Here is a 20,410-nt window from a genome sequence, read left to right as displayed (position 1 = left end):
ACCAGTCTCCTCTGTCCATGGGGATTCTCCATGGCAAGAATACTGGAGTGGGTTGCCATGCCCTCCTCCAGGGGATCTCCAGGGGATCAATCCCAGGGATTGAACCCACGTCTCCTGCATTGCAGGTGCATTCTTTACCATCTGAGCCACCAGGGAAGCCCAAGAATACTGGGGTGGGTAGTCTATCCCTTCACCAGGGAAAATTCCTGACCCAGAAATACCACCAGGGTCTCCTGCATTGCAGGAGGATTCTTTAACAGCTAAGCTACCAGGGAAGCCCAGCTACCAGGGAAGCTCAAAGTTGCTCAGTCATGTCCGATTCTTTGTGACCCCATGGAATTCTCCAGGCCTGAATTACTGGAGTGAATAGCTATTCCCTTCTTCCGCGAATCTTCCCAACTGAGGGATCGAACCCAGGTCTCCCACATTGCAGGCAGATTCTTTACTTTCTGATCCCACCAGGGAAGCCCAAACATTTTCTTGGCTCATCTGTCCACGGGGATTGTCCAGGTAGGAATACTGGAGTGGGTTGCCATGCCTCCTCCAGGAGATCTTCTCAACACAGGGATCAAACCCAGGTCTCTCATATTGCAGGCGGATTCTTTACCATCTGAGCCACCAGGGAAGCCCACCACGGAAGTCTGTGTGTAGCCTGTTACAAATTTCAGTTCTCATTTTAGCAACATCCTTCTTTGGTCCAAAGCAAGTCCTTTGTTTCTTTTCTTTAGTTTCCCTAACTACAAAGTGGGGTCTAATTCAAGTTTTTGATTATAATATGGTTTGGATTAGGATGACTACAGAAAGGGCTTCCCTGGTGGCTCAGAGGTTAAAGCGTCTGCCTGCAATGCGGGAGACCTGGGTTCGATCCCTGGGCTGGGAAGATCCCCTGGAGAAGGAAATGGCAACCCACTCCAGTATTCTTGCCTGGAGAATCCCATGGACGGAGGAGCCTGGTGGGCTACAGTCCACGGGGTCGCAAAGAGTCGGACACGACTGAGCGACTTCACTCACTCACTCACAGAAATTAGTTCTATACAGACATACCTTCAAAGAAGTTAAAAATCTATCAAATGACTTGTTTAACTTTGCTCTCTGGCAAAATGTTCTTTTGTGCATGTTTACTTTCCTCTCAACCTTGTGTTTATAGGAAAGGATCTCTGGAATTTTTGCTACCTCTCCTTCTGGTAGTATTATGTATCTTAATGTAGTACATGATTTTAAGAGAAGAAACTCATTTAACTTAATAAGTTTTTTAAGAAACCTATAAGGAACTTCACGTGGATCAAGTTATTTGAGCTAATTTTCTAGATGATGATATTAATCAACCTGTACTAAGATTAAATAGAAGTCATAATTAATATAATTAGTTTACACCAAATAAACTTTAAGTATACAAATTCTATAAGCACAGTAAAGGTGAGAATTCTGAGTTTTGTATTTTCTATTTTTATTCTTTTTTAACCTGAAGATGCCAAAACTGTAAAAGTTCTATTTCCACAGGCATAGAATTTTACTTCATTTCTTAAACTAGAAAAGTTAAATATTCAGAGGGAAACTAGTTTTTAATTTTTATTCTCAAGGGTTATATCCAATCTAGTGATTTTGTACTATTCTAAATATCAGTCATATTACTTTAGCCTAAACTATCTAGAGAAAGTAGATAAATTTGGCCTTCTTTTCACTAATTCAGGTGTGTTTAACCAGATTCAGAAAGGTGAAAGAAGTGAAACTATCACATTCCAAACATAAAATCTCGTATTGCTCATTCTTGCTTTTCACATTCCTTCTAAATAAAAGAAATATGTCTTTAAAACTATCTAGAAAGATGATATATTCCAGTGAGGCTTTAAAATTTTTCTTAAGAAACATTTATTCATCATTAAACATTTCTTTCTGTTAAGCCACTGAATTTTATTAATATTATAAATCAAACAATCTAACTTTGAAAATTTGTCAGAATTCTACAAAGTAAAATTCAAAATAAGTATACACACAGTATTTTAAAATAATTTTTTTAAACTAGACATATTTTAGGATGTAATTATGGTAGATCTTGTACCATAGCCAGCACTGGGTCTAGTCAGCATCTGGAATAAGATAATTCTAAGGAAATCCTAAGATTTTAAAGGATGTGATATTGGTGATTCAATATAGAACATTCTTCCCAAATCAGAAAAGCTTAGAGTTGGAGCACAGTGTTATTAGAAGGCTTATCTTTCGCTGTGCAGGTGTGGGAATGCTAAAGTTTATTTCAGCCCAAATTCTAAATCAGAACCTGTCATCCCATACTATTCAAATTTCTAGAGCAATTGGAAAAGTTATTCTTTCTTCACTTCCTGTGTTTATAGTTTGGGACACAGTCAAAACATATTAAATTCTACTCTAAGAGAATGAAGATCTAAGGCTGCAAATGTCCTATTATATAGACAGTGCTTTAAAAGGACATGTAATAATTCTAATCTAGTCTTATGTTTACCATGCAAAAATATTAGGAATCAATGTCATGTATATGTAAGCCTAAATTCTGGACTGTGTCTCTAATTGGGTCTTGTAGAATCATTAAATTAATCTTTTGGCAATAAACCAAGTATATGAAATGTTCTTTGTGGTCACCATCAGAGCTTACAAGAGCTGGGTTTTGATTATCCTTAATATCCTGTTTAGTAACAATGCCAACACTACTATCAGAATTTTTATACTACAGATCTTTGTTTACTATCTCATCAAATATGGCATCCCTCCGAGTTCTATCCAAAGGGCTATTGCTGATGGCATGTCTAACGAAAACTCTTTTACTGCAAGTTATACTGACTGATTTGTAGTAGTGTGACCCATGGACATACAGTACCAGTGCACTGTCTGGGCTCATCAAATTTCCTCCTTTGGTTAATGCTACTGTCCCAGAGCACATCCATTCAAACCATATGGTTCTTATTCAGCCCTTGAATGGCTTATTCAGGCAAACATCCAATGGCTGTAATAGCGATGTCAGACCCCCCAGGACTCACGCAAAGATCAGTTTTTAATTTTTTGGCCATATTTCTTACTCCATCTGCTAAATGTGCATGGAACAGTTCCCATACTTACATGGAACATTTGTGGAACTGTGCCCCCGGGCAAAGATCCCGTATCTTTTGCAGCCAGAGTTTGACGAGATCATTGTGGATCCAGTACTCTGGATATGTCTATGCTATCACTTGAGCCATATTTCTCCCCTCCCCCAGACTTAAAAAAAAAAAAAAGATTTATTTAAAAAACTATGAGCAGCTTTGGTTTTATCCTGCTGGCTAGACAGGATATAGGTTCCTTCTTGTTCCTTCTGCTGAGAGTAGTTTTGAAATTCAGAATTAAGATCAGAGGTTGTGGATATACCATTCATGCTTCTGAGACACACAAACTCATGCTTACAGTCTGTGATGCTCATTACTACCAGTTAAGACAGTCTGGCAAATAATTTTCTGCCCACCACCATCTAAGGTTGGCACATAATGATGAAAAGTAATGATGATGTTCTCGTAACGTATATTAGCACCATTCCTCTGAGGAAGCCAAAAAAAAGCTCACCAAGATAGTATCTCATTTCATTCTCACTCTATCTCTATGAAATATGTAAAAATAGATTTGCTCTCACTTTAAAATGATTCATTATTTTGCCAATTCACTATTTTGCCAACTACCATATATATTTAGCTCAATGTTCTGTCCAGGGGCCTTTTTATTGTGATTCCAGAGATAACAAACTGTTACAAGTAAATAAATGAAAAATCCACTTATTAATAAAGGGTAAAACATATTGTTAAACCATTTCAGGCTCAGTGACTCAGCATTCCTATGACAGTGAAAATTTGCCTTTTATTCCACATCATTTCCCATTTGAAGGTAAAGTATAATTATAGGCAGTAGAGAGGGACAGTTTTCAACTTTGGAATCAGAAAGACCTGGGCTAGAATCTCAGCTTTACTATTCAATTGCTATGTAATCTTAGGCTTTCAAGTCTTTCTTTCTTCATCTGTAAAATGGAATTAAAACAGTACCCACTGTAGAAGATTTTTGTCAATAGTAAACAGAACAAATATGTGCTTGGCACACTGTAAGTATAAAACTATTCATTATCATTTATAATCATTATTACTGATAATGTCAACTATTTACAGATGGCACAAATACAGACTGGATACACAAAGCTGATCAGACCAACTGAAAACTTTGCTTTAATTTTGTTACTGTTTGCAAGGCTATTTTGGTTTGAATTAAATTCTGGGCTCTTATTTACTATCCAAATGTGTATGCATGCCCAGTCACTTCAGTCCTGTCCAACTCTGCAACCCTATGGACTGCAGCCTACCAGGCTGCTCTATGCTCAGGAGCCATTCTCCAGGCAAGGATGCTAGAGTGGGTTGCTATGTCCTCCTCCAAGGGATCCTTCCAACCCAGGGATTTTGAACCTTTGTCTCTGTCTCCTGCACTGGCAGGTGGGTTCTTTACCTCTAGTGCCACCTGGGAAGCCCTAATACCCAAACAGGTATAGCTTTCAGAGGAAAATCTGCATTTGTTAATAGCACCATGCTTCTCTCTTAAGGAAAAAAGTAGCTTGAGAACAACAACAATAAAAATTCATAAACAGATAACAAGGCAAATGCAGTAAGTGAAAAATAAAATAAATTCAGCTCACATGAATAGTTCTTTGTACTTTTCTCCCTTAAAAATGTAAGTTGGAAAAAAATGTAAGTTGATCTAGCCTTCAAAGTTTTTTCATAAATTCAAAATTAATGATAAGGATATTTTGAGAGTCTTCTCCTAGCACTCTGTCCTTTCTAAGAGTTTTTATGTTTATTTGTTTTTTTTCATTCATTCATTGAAAAATATCCTAAGGCTATTCTATCTATAAAACTTCCATGACTTTGGAAGAACGGCTAAGATTTGTTTTACATATTAATTTGAGATGATGAAATCCAAAGTATTGACTTTACGAAACTGCACTCTAATGTTGTGAATATTAATGACCTCTTGGTAGGCAAAGTTTGCTAACACTTACAAGTTCTTAAATAGACTTTAACAGAGTGCAAGTTGTTGTGCCAAAGTCTGCTGGAAGCTGAGAAGATTCTAAGGAGAGGGTAAGGAGGCAGGCAAGGGGTTCTTTTAACCTAAGCATTTCCATTGTTTTCAAATGTACATAACAGAATTATGTAGAATGCATTTGAACAAAGTATTTAACAATTAAAAAGTTGACAACCATTAGCCTAGATTAAGAAAGTGAATCTTTAGAAATCAAATACATTTTTGCCCCATTTTATTTACTTTCTCTTGCCTGTGCTTATTCTTACTTATGCTTAGAAATAATTATATTTCCCTTCTATTTGCTAATCTAAATTTAAATTCAATATTGTTAGCTTTGACATTATTTAGAACATTTTCTAAGTAGCCTTCAAAAATGTAATGCATATGTAAATGACATCTCTATCAATTATATGCACATAAGCTTTAAAATATGATATTTCAGACCCTGCTGTTAAGCACAAATTATGAGATATTAACTGTGTTTACCATAAAGATGACTGTGTTGGGTTTTCAGATAGCCACTACTTGTGATTTACCTAATTAGAGTGATCATATAATTTACAGATGCTTTCAGGAGAGCTCTTAAGTGTTTAAAAGAATGAGTTCTTCATGCTTTGGGTTAAAAATTAAAGTAAAATAAAAAGAGATATCAGGTCTAGTGATAGTATTATTACAGGCAAATAGAAAAAGTGAGCTGCTGGTGTAGATCACAAGAATAATAATCAATCAATGGCAAATAAAGAAACAGATTCTCACTGTGACTTTCCCTTTACTGTTGTGTTATTTCTTCTAAGTACAGATCGATATAAATTGCTACTTGTCATTGACAAGAATTGTTGGTTCCAGAATAAACCTAGACTGTTGTTTCAAGAATGTGGTTCCTAATATTTCTATTACATCTATGAAAAAACAGAAAGAATTTTTGGTAGTGTGTGAAGGTCTCTGTATTTTTATTGGCTACTTACAAAAGTTTCACAAAAAGATTCTTAATCTTTAAAAAATGACCCTATCAATTTATACACTTAGCATAATTTACCAACATTTTCAAACTCAGCATGGAAAAACCATCAACATGGCACTTGGACATGGGTCCTGAATGAAGCCATCAGCAAGGATTAATAAACTGTGAGCTGCCCAAAAGCTTTCATTCTTTTCATTTAAACGTCAGATTGCAAGCTGAATTTCACTATAATCTTTGTTGAAACTAGCCCAACTAACATGGAAGAAGTCAGAACTGAGAACAGATGACAGTGTAGTTACTGTTGTAAACTCAGTCCATAGCAATAAATTTTAGAATCATATACATAGCAATTCCTAAAGAATTTCAAGAATAGCCTAAAATATTTTTATCTGTTTAAACAATTCCTAATAATTATGGTTTTTGAAAACTAGGACGATGATACTAAAAATTATTCAGCAATAATTTCTATGCTCAATAAATTATTCTTCTACTGTTAGATCTTTCATATTACAATTTTAAAATGACTCATTAGACTATAGTTATAAAATATCTTTTAGGATCACATAATTTTCTTGGAAATTGTTGCAAAAAAAACATCCATATGACAAAATAGACTCTATTAAATAAGACTGCTGTTGGGCTTTTTTTGTGCCCATACAGCTCAAATGTATACATATAGAAAGATGAACTTGACTCAGAAAATACTCACTATACTTTCCTGAACAATGCATATTTACAGATATCAAGATAATTCATTAGGCTAGAAAATTACTATCTTCTCAAGCACATTTTAATTAGTACGCATGATTTTCTAGTGGCTGAATATCAAAACCAGAAATTTGTCAGTTTTGTCTACATGTTAAAAGCTAATGAATCTTTTGAGCTTACCCCCTTTTCAATATTCCCAGTTTGACAGAGTGTTCCCTCAGCTGCGGGAATACTGTTGGTGACACAGCGGTTGCTTTTGCTGAGACACCAGAGCTCTCTACACACTTCCTAGGAAAGAAGGCAAAAGCAAGTTGATCAGAAGTAGAGACTAAAATCATATCCACTTGTCCATAAAAAATACCCACAGTATATAAGCCATATTAAGCATTACTTGTCTCTTGCTGGTATTGAAGCATCAGAGATGAGGATTTTAGAGGAGGTCCTTTTGGAAGGTAGGTTACCCGTTTCACAGATTAATTTTTATTATTTTTTTAATTTTATTTTATTTTTAAACTTTACATAATTGTATTAGTTTTGCCAAACATCAAAATGAATCCATCACAGGTATACATGTGCTCCCCCTCCTGAACCCTCCTCCCTCCTCCCTCCCCATACCATCCCTCCAGGTTGTCCCAGTGCACCAGCCCCAAGCATCCAGTATCGTTCATTGAACCTGGACTGGCATCTCGTTTCATACATGATATTTTACATGTTTCAATGCCATTCTCCCAAATCTTCCCACCCTCTCCCTCTCCCACAGAGTCCATAAGACTGTTCCATACATCAGCGTCACTTTTGCTGTCTCGTACACAGGGTTATTGTTATCATCTTTCTAAATTCCATATATATGCGTTATCCAGCAATCCCACTGCTGGGCATACATACTGAGGAAACCAGAAGGGAAAGAGACACGTGTACCCCAATGTTCATCGCAGCACTGTTTATAATAGCCAGGACACGGAAGCAACCTAGATGTCCATCAGCAGATGAATGGATAAGAAAGCTGTGGTACATATATACAATGGAGTATTACTCAGCCATTAAAAAGAATACATTTAAATCAGTTCTAATGAGGTGGATGAAACTGGAGCCTATTATACAGAGTGAAGTAAGCCAGAAGGAAAAATCACAGATTAATTTTTAATATTGTCTTCATAATTCTTTTTTCAATAGATAAAGTATATCTTTGTTTTTAAGTATATCTTCATTTTAATCAGACTTTTTAAAATAACTTACACAAATTCTATTACTAGAGAGTAGTGAGAAGGAAAGAATATGTGGAAAGGACACATATGTTTATGACTCCCCAAAACATACGATAGCACAAACTTTAGAACTAATAGAGTCGCCGAGTAGGTAATTTCCTAGACCTAATGAAATAGTCTAATAAAGAGTATTTTTTTTTAAAAGAGAGACTATGGGAATGTACAGGGAGTGATTTCTAAAATTATTATATCCCCAAAGAACAATCTAGCAATGTTATTTGCAGTTCATCAATGTAGCCCACTTTCATGGAAGGGAAATTTGGTTTTGAACAAATGCTGCTATTTATGTGCCATTTCCATAACTGATATATTTCAGATGTTATTTGGAGCTGTTCTGTCTTCTTGATTATGACTTCTCACTACCCCACTGCAGCACAGGAGAATTACATTTAACTGTAATGCTGGCAATTTAAAATATCTCATTTTGTTCACACATCCGAGGTGGCTCAGTGGGTAAAGAATCTGCCTGCAATGCAGGAGACATGGGAGCTACGGGTTCAATCCTTGGGCCAGGAAGATCTCCTGGAGAAGGGCATGGCAACCCACTCTAGTATTCTTGACTGCAGAATCCCATGGACAGAGGAGCCTGGAAGGCTACAGTCTATGGAGTTGCAAAGAGTCAGACACAACTAAAGTGGCTGAGCATGCATGCACATATTAATCTATCAGATTTTAAAATAAGCTGTCCAACATATACCAAAATAAAGTGTTTGAACAGAATGGCCAAAAAAGATTACTTTGGAGAAAATACTGCAAAATTTTAGGTATTTTTAATATATGCTCACCAACTAGCAGGAGGCAGTGTTCAAAAGCATCCCTAAGAAAAGAAATGCAAAAAAGGCAAAATGGTTGTCTAAAGAGGCCTTACAAATAACTGAGAAAAGAAGAGAAGTGAAAAGCAAAGGAGAAAGGGAAACATATACCCATCTGAATGCGGAGTTCCAGAGAACACTAAGGAGAGATAAGAAAGTGTTTTTAAGTGAATGATGCAAAGAAATAAAGGAATATAATAGAATGGGAAAGACTAGAGATCTCTTCAAGAAAATTAGAGAATACTAATGGAACAGTCCACGCAAAGATAGGAACAATAAAGGACAGAGACAGTATGGACCTAACAGAAATAGAAGATATTAAGAAGAGGGGGCAAGAATACACACAAGAACTATACCGAAAAGATATTAATGACCCAGAAAATCACGATGGTATGATCACTCACCTAGAGCTAGACATCCTGGAATGTGAAGTCAAGAGGGCCTTAGGAAGCATCATTACAAACAAAGCTAGTGGAGGTGATGCAATTCCAGCTGAGCTATTTTAAATCTAAAAGATGATGCTGTTGAAGTGCTACACTCAATATGCCATCAAATTTGGAAAACTCAGCAGTGGCCACAGGACTGGAAAAGGTCAGTTTTCATTCCAATTCCAAAGAAGAGCAACACCAAAGAATGTTCAAACTATTGCATAATTGCACTCATTTCACACACTAACAAAGTAATGCTCATAATCCTCCACACTAGGCTTCAAAATACGTGAACCAAGAACTTCCAGACATTCAAGATGGGTTTACAAAAGGCAGAGGAATCAGAGATCAAATTGCCAATATGTGTTGGATCACAGAAAGAGCTAGAGAATTCTAGAAAAACATCTACTTCTGTTTCATTGATTATGCTAAAGCCTTTGACTTTGTGGATCACAACAAACTGTGGAAAATTCTTAAAGAGATGGGAATACCAGACCACCTGACCTGCCTCCTGAGAAACCGGTATGCAGGTCAAGAAGCAATAGAACTGGACATGAACAATGGACTGGTTTCAAATTGGGAAAGGAGTATGTCAAGGCTATCTACTGTCACCCTACTAGTTTAACTTATATGCAGAGTAATCATGTGAAATGCCAAGTTGGATGAAGCACAAGCTGGATTCAAGATTGCCAGTAGAAACATCAATAACCTCAGATATGCAGATGACACCACCCATACGGCAGAAAGCAAAGAGGAACTAAAGAGCCTCTTGACGAAGATGAAAGAGGAGAGTGAAAAAGCTAGCTTAAAACTCAACATTCAAAACATGAAGATCATGGCATCTGGTCTCATCACTTCAAGGCAAAAAGATGGGGTAACAGTGGAAACAGCGGCGGACTTTATTTTCTTGGGCTCCAAAATCACTGTGGACGGTGACTGCAGCCATGAAATTAAAAGATGGTTGCTCCTTGGAAGAAAAGCTGGGATAAACCTAGATAGTGTATTAAAAGGCAAAGACATTAGTTTGCCTACAAAGATTCGTATAGTCAAAGCTATCGTTTTTCCAGCAGGCATGTACGGATGTGAGAGCTGGACAATAAAAAAGGGAGAGTGCCAAAGAATTGATACCTTTGAACTGTGGTGTTGGAGAAGACTCTTAAGAGTGCCTTGGACAGCCAGGAGATCAAACCAGTCAATCCAAAGGAATCAACCCTGAATATTAATTGGAATGGCTGATGCTGAATCTCCAACAGTTAGGCTACCTGATACATACAGCCAACTCATTGGAAAAGATCCTGATGCTGGGAAAGACTCAAGGCAGGAGGAGAATGGACAACAGAAGATCAGATGGTTGGATGGCATTTCTGAATCAACGGACACGAGTTTTAGCAAATTCCGGGAGATGGTGAAGGACAAGGAAGCCTAGCATGCTGCAATCCATGGAGTTGCAAAAGAGTCAGACACGACTGAGCAACTGAACAACAACAAACTAGCATCATTAGTGACATTAAAAGTTTTCAATTTAAACTGGAAACAATATCTATAATATATAAATTTGCAATAAGAACATATTAATCTGGCGTGTACAGATACATTTATATGCAACATTCAATTCTATTGCTATTATTCCCCAACTGCTCTTTTATTCTCAAAGCATAAATGTACAAACTTATGCCACATATCACAAGAAAAAAAATTATAACTGTTTATGGTGATATATATTAACTATATTTATTGTCACGATAATTTTGCAATATGCACAAATATTGAATCATTATGTTGTACACCTGAAACTAATATTATGCTATTTGTCAACTGTATCTTAATTAAAACTTTTTAAAAATAATTTTTGCCACATAAACACAATTCAGAAATACAATAGTAACATAATGAATTCACTAGTTAATCACTGCTACAAACAGAGATGCCCCACAGAACACAGCAAAAAGGAAGGATTTTCCGGGGCCCCTCTTTAAGGTGTTTCACTCCACCAGGCAGAGAAAGAAACAAAATTTATATTAGACTTTTAAAATACTCTAAAAAACTCATCTATTATACCTAATTTATCTACTTTAAATCCCATGTGGAGAATTATTGAGCCAGAAGAAAGTTAAAACCCCAGAAAAGAAAAACATGTGCTGTGGATCATAATATAAAGATAAAACTTTCCTGTCCTACAATCCAACATATTACAAATTCCTCTTTCTTTCAAAGTTTCAGTTTCTGTTTAAAGAGAAAGCTATTTGTACTAATTTATTCTTCCTTTTCTACAGGAGATGGTTTTTTACTATATGTTCCTAAACATATTCTCCTAGTTTATTTAAAAGCAATAGGATTAATATTCTACACTCTTAAAATATTATATCATATATCAAAAATACTCATATTCAAAGATAAATATATTCACAAAAACAGAAAAGCATTGTTAGGATAATGATTGAGAAATTACTAACAATGTTGTAATTCTTGACCATACTCTCAATATTTTATTATTTTAATTAGGTATAAGAGCTTCTCTGGTGGCTCAGACAGTAAAGAATCTTCCTGCAGTAAAGAATCTACTTGGATTCGATCCCTGGGTTGGGAAGATCCCTTGGAGAAGGGAATAGCTACCCACTGCAGTATTCTTGCTTGGAGAATTCCATGGATAGAGGAGTCTGGCAGGCTATAGTCCCTGGGATTACAAAGAGTAACTGACTAACATTTTCATTAGGTCTAAATCTTACTTTAGACAGAAGAAAAGAAGCCTAAAGTTTCTTTAGACAGAACTATGCAAAGAAAATCCTATCATTGTAAAGGACAATATTCATAGTATCTATTAGGAAAACACACTATTTAGTCAAGTTATAGAAACTCTATTGATATTTTCCAAAAGTTTCTTGAAAACCTCTACCTTAAAATGGCAACTGCTTAAGATATTCTTTCCAAAAATGTAATCTCAAGATTCTACAATAGAGTCCTCTGATAAAGCACTCATATGCTTCAGGGAATAACACATTTTGAAAGTTTGATTCCCACTCTTAAAAAAAGAATTTATTATTTTAGTGGGCTCCTGGGAATTTGAATCTGCTAGGTATTAACTTCTCACATATTGCTGTTTAAAGTATGGGACAAGAAATCCACGTATGGGGAAACTCTCAAGATGTTAAACTAGTCTTGGAGGAGACTCTGCAGAGTTTTCAAATAGACTTCTCATCTAAAATATCAGCCTGAATAAGAAAGACTTTGAAATCCGAATTAAGAACACCAAGATAAAAAATACTGTCTTGGAAGACAAAAAAAAAAAAAGGAAATTTTATTTCTTACTGAGAGAGCAAGAGGTACATTTTCTGGAAGAATTTGAGAACAAGTTCACACTTTGAGAAATACCCTTTTTTCTTTAAACTGAATCCTACACCATGGTTAATATATTTACATATGAATATCAGTTCCAATTGCATATGTATATCAATTGCTGAATAAGCAGCAAAAGGTAGGTCCCAACCTCTAATTAAATTAAATGAATACTGAAACATTTTTACTCTTGGAGAAATTGTATAACAATCATAGTAGGTGGGTTAATTTCCCTAAATACAATATATAAGGTGACAGAGTATAGAACACGGCTGGGTGACTGAACAATGAACAACATAGTACAGTAAGTGTGAGGCACTGATGACTGTTTTTTGATTACCCACCAGCCTAGCTTTAGAAGAACAGAGTTCTCTTTCACATATGCATTATTCTTCATAGGATAAGTTAAGATTTTTTTAAGATTAGTTTCACAACCTCTATGAACTAATAAATAATTGCCTATTTCTTACAGCAATCAATTCCCTTCAGTAAACCTATAATTCATTTGAGAAGGCTCTCTATGAGAAACTTGGGTCTTAATGTTTGCCCTTGAAATTAAAGGAGAGAAAAGTCCTCAACAATCTCCATTAAGGGAAATTTCTGTTATATTACACTGAAAATTGGAAATGATATTTCTAACCTCATAGGATCAACATTTAACCAGTTAGGAGAATTGCATGGTAAAACAAGTAACAGTTTATTTCCCATTCATTCAAGAATTTTGTTGAGCATCCACGATTAACCAGGTAATATAGTTAGTGTTATGAAAAAATAATACTATCACTTAGAATTTATGAGAAACAGAAGAAGGTAGGATAAAATTAGACATGTAACCCAACTGCCATGAATTGGTAATGCTCTGTGATAAAGTCTTTAATATTCTAGAAAGAAATTAGAAGAATGCTATCAATATGGTTAGATTTTTCACTAATTTTTAATTTTAATGAACTGTCCTTATTTATTAAATTTTACTGTTTTTACTTTCTAAGTTTCACAAAAGACTGTAAAATTTCTCAGTGCAAGGTATGTATGCTTATGGAAATCTTTATAAAAATGTTCCTACTAGGGAAATGTGAGAGTTAGCACCCCTATGTTGGTGTGTTAATTTTTGGAGAAAATTTTTCCTAACATCCAAAATCTAAGTTTGTGACCCCCCCTCATTAAGCAAATGTGTGTTTAGATATAGCTCTGTGTTTACCAATGCCTTTAATAACCAATTGTTTCTTACAGCCCACTACTACCTTCTGAATTCAACTTCTTTCTTCCAGCATACATTCTTTAGTAGTTAAAATAGCAAGTTGGAAGTGGTCAAATAGGAGATGGCAAGAGTGAACATCGACATTCTAGGAATCAGCAAACTAAGATCTACTGGAATGGGTGAAATTAACTCAGTTGATCATTATATCTACTACTGTGGGCAGGAATCTCTTAGAAGAAATGGAGTAGCCATTATAGACAACAAGAGTCTGAAATGCAGTACTTGGATGCAATATCAAAAATGACAGAATGATCTCTGTTCATTTCCAAGTTTGCAAACCATTCAATAGCACGGTAATCCAAATCTATGCCCCAACCAGTAATGCTGAAGAAGCTGAAATTGAACGGTTTTATGAAGACCTACAAGACCTTCTAGATATAACAGCCAAAAAATATGTCCTTTTCATTATAGGTATCTACAATGAAAAAGTAGGAAGTCAAGAAACATTTGGAGTAATAGGCAAATTTGGCCTTAGAGTACAGAATGAAGCAGGGCAAATGCTAATAGAGTTCTGCCAAGAGAATGCACTGATCATAGCAAACACCCTCTTCCAACAACACAAGAGAAGACACTACACATGGACATCACCATATTATCAACACCGAAATCAGATTGATTATATTCTTTGCACCCCAAGATGGAGAAGCTCTATACAGTCAGCAAAAACAAGACGAGGAGCTGACTGTGGCTCAGATCATGAATCCTTATTGCCAAATTCAGACTGAAATTGAAGAAAGTGGGGAAAACCACTAGATCATTCAGATATGACCTAAATCAAATCCTTTATGACTATACAGCAGAAGTGAGAAATAGGTTTAAGGGACTAGATCAAATTTACAGAGCACCTGATGAACCATGGACGGAGGTTCAGGACATTGTACAGGAGACAAGGATCAAGACCATCCCCAAGAAAAATAAATGCAAGAAAGCAAAATGGCTGAGGCGGCCCTACAAATAGCTGTGAAAAGAAGAGAAGCAAAAAGCAAAGGAGAAAAGGAAAGATATACCCATTTGAATGCAGAGTTCCAAAGAATAGCAAGGAGAGATAAGAAAGCATTCCTCAGCGATCAGTGCAAAAAATAGAGGAAAACAATAGAATGGGAAAGACTAGAGATCTCTTCAAGAAAATTAGAGATACCAAGGGAACATTTCATGCAAAGATGGGCTCGATAAAGGACAGAAATGGTATGGACCTAACAGAAGCAGAAGATATTAAGAAGAGGTGTCAAGAATACACAGAAGAACTGTACAAAAAACATCTTCACGACCACATAATCACAATGGTGTGATCACTCACCTAGAGCCATACATCCTGGAATGTGAGGTCAAGTGGGACTTAGGAAGCACCACTATGAACAAAGCTAGTGGAGGTGATGGAATTCCAGTTGAGCTCTTTCAAATCCTGAAAGATGATGCTGTGAAAGTGCTGCACTCAGTATGCCAGCAAATTTGGAAAACTCAGCAGTGGCCACAGGACTGGAAAAGGTCAGTTTTCATTCCAATCCCAAAGAAGAGCAATGCCAAAGAATGCTCAAACTACCACACAATTGCACTCATCTCACATGCTAGTAAAGTAATGCTCAAAATTCTCCAAACCAGGCTTCAGCAATATGTGAACTGTGAACTTCCAGATGTTCAAGCTGGTTTTAGAAAAGGCAGAGGAACCAGAGATCAAATTGCCAACATCCGCTGGATCACTGAAAAAGCAAAAGAGTTCCAGAAAAACATCTCTTTCTGCTTTATTGACTATGCCAAAGCCTTTGACTGTGTGGATCATAATAAACTGTGGAAAATTCTGAAAGTGATGGGACTACCAGATCACCTGACCTGCCTCTTAACAAACCTGTATGCAGGTCAGGAAGCAACAGTTAGAACTGGACATGGAACAACAGACTGGTTCCAAATAGGAAAAGGAATATGTCAAGGCTGTATACTGTCACCCTGCTTATTTAATTTATATGCAGAGTACATCATGAGAAACGTTGGGGTGGAGGAAGCACAAGCTGGAATCAAGATTGCTGGGAGAAATATCAATAACCTCATATATGCAGATGACACCACCCTTATGGCAGAAAGTGAGGAAGAACTAAAGAACCTCTTGATGAAAGTGAAAGAGGAGAGTGAAAAAGTTGGCTTAAAGCTCAACATTCAGAAAACTAAGATCATGCATCCAGCCCCATCACTTCATGGCAAATAGATGGGGAAACAGTGGCTGACTTTATTTTTTTTGGGTTCCAAAATCACTGCAGATAGTGATTGCAGCCATGAAATTAAAAGACACTTACTCCTTGGAAGGAAAGTTATGACCAATCTAGACAGCATATTAAAAAGCAGAGATTCTCTTTGTCAACAAAGGTCTGTCTAGCCAAGGCTATGGTTTTGCCAGTGGTCATGTATGGATGTGAGAGTTGGACTATAAAGAAAGCTGAGTGCTGAAGAATTGATGCTTTTGAACTGTGGTGTTGGAGAAGACTCTTGAGAGTCCCTTGGACTGCAAGGAGATCCAACCAGTCCATTTAAAGGAGATCAGTCCTGGGTGTTCATTGGAAGGACTGATGCTGAAGCTGAAACTCCAATACTGTGGCCACCTGATGCGAAGAGCTGACTCATTGGAAAAGATCCTGATGCTGGGAAAGATTGAGGGCAGGAGAAGGCGATGACAGAAGATGAGATGGTTGGATGGCATCACTGACTCAATGGACATGGGTTTGGGTGGACTTCGGGAGTTGGTGATGGACAGCGAGGCCTGGCGTGCTGTGGTTCATGGGGTCGCAAAGAGTCAGACATGACTGAGTGACTGAAGTGAACCCGAAAATAGCAAGGGACTCATTCTTATTTGTCTGAAAATATCTTTTAGTTTCATTTCAAAAATAATATTTTAGTCAAATATAGAGTCCTAGGCGCTGCTTATCTTACTCCTGCATTTGAAGATATTAAGTTCATTGACACCTGGACTTTACAGAGGCTGATGAAAAATCACTTGTCAGTCTAATTGCTGCTTCTTTGTGATAGAGTCTTTCTAGTTGCTTTCAAGAGTTCTCTTTGTCTTTGCTTCAGAGCAGTTTCAACACTGTATGTGTTCTTTTTATTTATCTATGCTTTGAGGTTTTATATATTTCTTTGTTTCATAAAAATTACTAGTTTAGTCATTAAATCTTTTAATATACCTCTTCTCCATTCTTTCTCCTAGAACTTCCTATTCAACTTACATTGGACCTTCTTATTCTAACTCATGTCTCTTAATGTCTTTCCATATTTTCCACATCAGTTGATCTTTTGTAGGCTTAAAGTCTGTGGATTGTGATACTTCCTTTTTAGAGATGTAGGTTTTTACCTCCAACAGAAATCAGAGTCATAAAAATTACTAAGTGTCTTCTGGATATAGTTTCTATCAATGTTTTAAAAATAAAACAAATGAATATATCTTCACAGATTCTTTACTTGCCCTAATGAGTTCATCATCTTAGTTTTGGAAATCAAGCTACCACGTTATCTATGTCCAGTAAAGAGGCCATTCTATAGGAATTTCAAATGTTTCTAAGAATCTAACATTACTGCTACAGATTTTTCTCTTTGTAAGAAACTTGCCTGATTGTTTCACACCATTAATGCACTTAGAAACAATCTAAGTGAAGAAACAAGATTTATGCATTATACTGGCATCATCCCACAATATATCAATTTTACCTGTGCCTCTCCTCATTGGAGAAGTACATGCTGAAGCTAAAAAAATGATATTTAGTTATATTTTGTTAGTTTTGTGTGCATGCATGTTAAGTCGCTTCAGTCGTGTCTGATTCTTTACAACACTATGAATCACAGCCAGCCAGGCAACTCTGTCCATGGGATTCTCCAGGCAAGTATACTGGAGTGGGTTCTCATGTCCTCCTCCAAGGGATCTTCCTGACCCAGGGATCAAATCACATCTCAAATTGCATCTACTGCATTGGCAGGCGGGTTGTTTAGCAACCTGAGAAGCCCTTTGTTAGTTTTACTTATCTACTATTTTATGTTTCTGTACCTGAAGGAGTGATTGTTTACTCTAAATAATGTTTTTGAAACATGACTTAAAAAAAAGTTACATACAGGATTGGAGATAAAATATGCATGTTGACTTAGAAATCAGTTCAACTAATGGATAAAAGGTAGAAGGTACACAGGAAATTTGTTAAAAGAGTAGATCCTAAGGAACTTTCCTGGTGGTTAAGAATTCAATTTCCAATACAGGGGGTACAGATTTGATCCTTGGTGGAGAAGCTAAGATCCCACATGCCTCATGGGCCCCAAAAGCAGAACATAAACAACAGAAGCAATACTGTTACAAAGTCCATAAAGACTTTAAAAATGGTCCACATTTAAAAAAAAAAAAAAACAACTTAAAAAAAAGAGTAGATTCTAAAAGTTCTCATCACAAGGGAACAATTTTTTTTCTTTTCATTTTATCTATAGGAGATGATTATTTTAGCCACTAAGTTGTGTCTAATTCTTTTGTGACCACATGTACTAGAGCCTGCCAGGCTCCTCTGTCCATGGGATTTCCCAGGCAAGAAAACTGGAATGGGTTGTCATTTCATTCTCCAGGGGATTTTCCAAACCAGGGGTCAAGCCCATGTCTCCTGCATTGGCTGGAGGATTCTTTACCAGTGAGCCATCTGGGAAGCCCATATGAGATGATGCGTGCATGCATACTCAAGTCATTTCAGTCACGTCTAAATCTTTGCAACCCTGTAGACTGTAGCCCACTGGGCTCCTCTGTCCATGGGATTCTCCAGGCAAGAATACTGGAGTGGCTTGCCATGCCCTCCTCCAGGGTATCTTCTTGACAAAGGAATCGAACCTACATCTCCTCAGTCTTCTGCATTGCAGATTCTTTAATGCTGAGTCACCGGGGACACCCATATGAGATGATAGATGCTAGCTAAAACATACTATAGTCATTATTTCACGACATATGTAAATTAAATCATCATGCTGTACACTGTAAACTTATACAGTGATCTATGCCAATTATGTTTCAATAAAACTGGGAAAAAAGATTTTTTAAAAAACCTGGGGACTATGCAGATCTGTTTAATGTACAGAAAAATCTTCGAAAAGTCAGACCTGAACAATCATAATTTCCTAATCATTGGAGATACTGCAGAATACACTAAATAACTTCTTAGCAGCAATGTTGTAGGCATGAAAAAAGAAACTAATTACTTTCTCACGGTATACTGGCAACTACTGTGCTAGGCATCTTCATATCTGTATCTCATTTCATCATGACAATCTATTAGAAAGTGTGAGAAACATAAGCTCAGAAAGACTTAGCAATTGCTTCAATTCTACCTAAACCTAGATTTCAATCAGTTGTCTAATATCAATGCCTAAAACATCTCCACACAATTAAGCTACTTTTCAGTTTCTTTTAAGTGTATCAAAACTGAATAAAGTCACTGGTCAATTAAGGCTGATTAGTAAAGGTTTACTTACAACAACAACATCATACAAAACCCCACTCAATATTCATAATGTCCTTTATTGACATAATCATAATCCTATACTTTATCTGTATTTTAAAGGAAGATACCTCAACTTAATATTAATCAGCCTCCAATTAAAATAAATAAATTTATATTAAAAATATTACGTACTAATTCATAATATATTCATTCAATACATGAGCTTGAGAGCTTCCCTGGTGGCTCAGATGGTAAAGAATTTGCCTGCAATGTGGGAGACATGGGCTCAATTCCTGGGTTGGGAAGACACCCCTGGAGAAGAGAAGGGCAACCCACTCCAGTATTCTTGCCTGGAGAATCTCATGGACCAGAGCTTGGTAGACTACAGTCCATAGATAGGGTCGCACAGAGTTGGACACAATTGAGTGACTAACCCATTCACTTTCAAAGCATGAGCTTAGGCATCAACTTATACATTAGAATGTAACATCATCATGTACATTAGAGTGTACATCTCTAATGTAATTAAAGATACTGTTAAAATACTCTTCAAAACTTATCTAAAATTTTAATATCAACTCCAAGATTTCTATTCCATTTGATTTTTCAAATGAAGGAAGTTTGCAAATATTAATAACAATAAAAATATTAGCAAGTATAAATCATAATTAAAAATACATAGAGTAGAGTTTTAAAGTAATCATCTAATGAAAAATAATTTAGCTGATATCAAGAAAATAACTTTGTAAAGGACTGAACTTGGGCTCCTTTGATCAGAATAGAATAATTGGTTTTTTTTATAGTCAAAGACATTAGGATTAGCTTTCTTAGTGTTTCCATCCTTTTCAAGTAACTATAGCTGTTAAATGATGCTAAAAAAAAGGGGGGAAGAAAGGCTCTTTGATTTACCTGAGAAAATTAAAATTAGCAGCTGACATGGGGGAAAGTGAAAGTGAAGTCACTCAGTCATGCCCAACTCTTTGTGACCCTGTGGATTGTAGCCCATGGAATTTTCCAGGCAAGAGTACTGACGTAGGTTGCCATTTCCTTCTCCAACAGGGGAAAGGGATATTATAAAAACACAATACCATTTCATAATTATTATATCATTAAGAAATTAAAACAGTATAAGAAGAGAAAATA

The 20,410-nt window shown here is 36.3% G+C and overlaps 1 protein-coding gene across 1 annotated transcript in view; it reads right to left on the bottom strand.

The window, feature by feature from the left end:
* The window catches only part of ADAMTS6 (ADAM metallopeptidase with thrombospondin type 1 motif 6), a 278,064-nt gene that overhangs the window by 108,831 nt on the left and 148,823 nt on the right, over positions 1–20,410 (bottom strand). Inside the window, exon 11 of the mRNA XM_027520428.1 lies at positions 6,908–7,015. Coding sequence (XP_027376229.1) covers positions 6,908–7,015 — 108 coding nt within the window. The remainder of the gene's footprint in view (positions 1–6,907; positions 7,016–20,410) is intronic.

This window comes from Bos indicus x Bos taurus, chromosome 20 (genome assembly GCF_003369695.1).
Source record: "Bos indicus x Bos taurus breed Angus x Brahman F1 hybrid chromosome 20, Bos_hybrid_MaternalHap_v2.0, whole genome shotgun sequence".
Classification (NCBI taxonomy): domain Eukaryota; kingdom Metazoa; phylum Chordata; class Mammalia; order Artiodactyla; family Bovidae; genus Bos; species Bos indicus x Bos taurus.
Note: the sequence above shows the minus strand (reverse complement) of the source record. Positions and strands in the feature narration are given on the sequence as shown.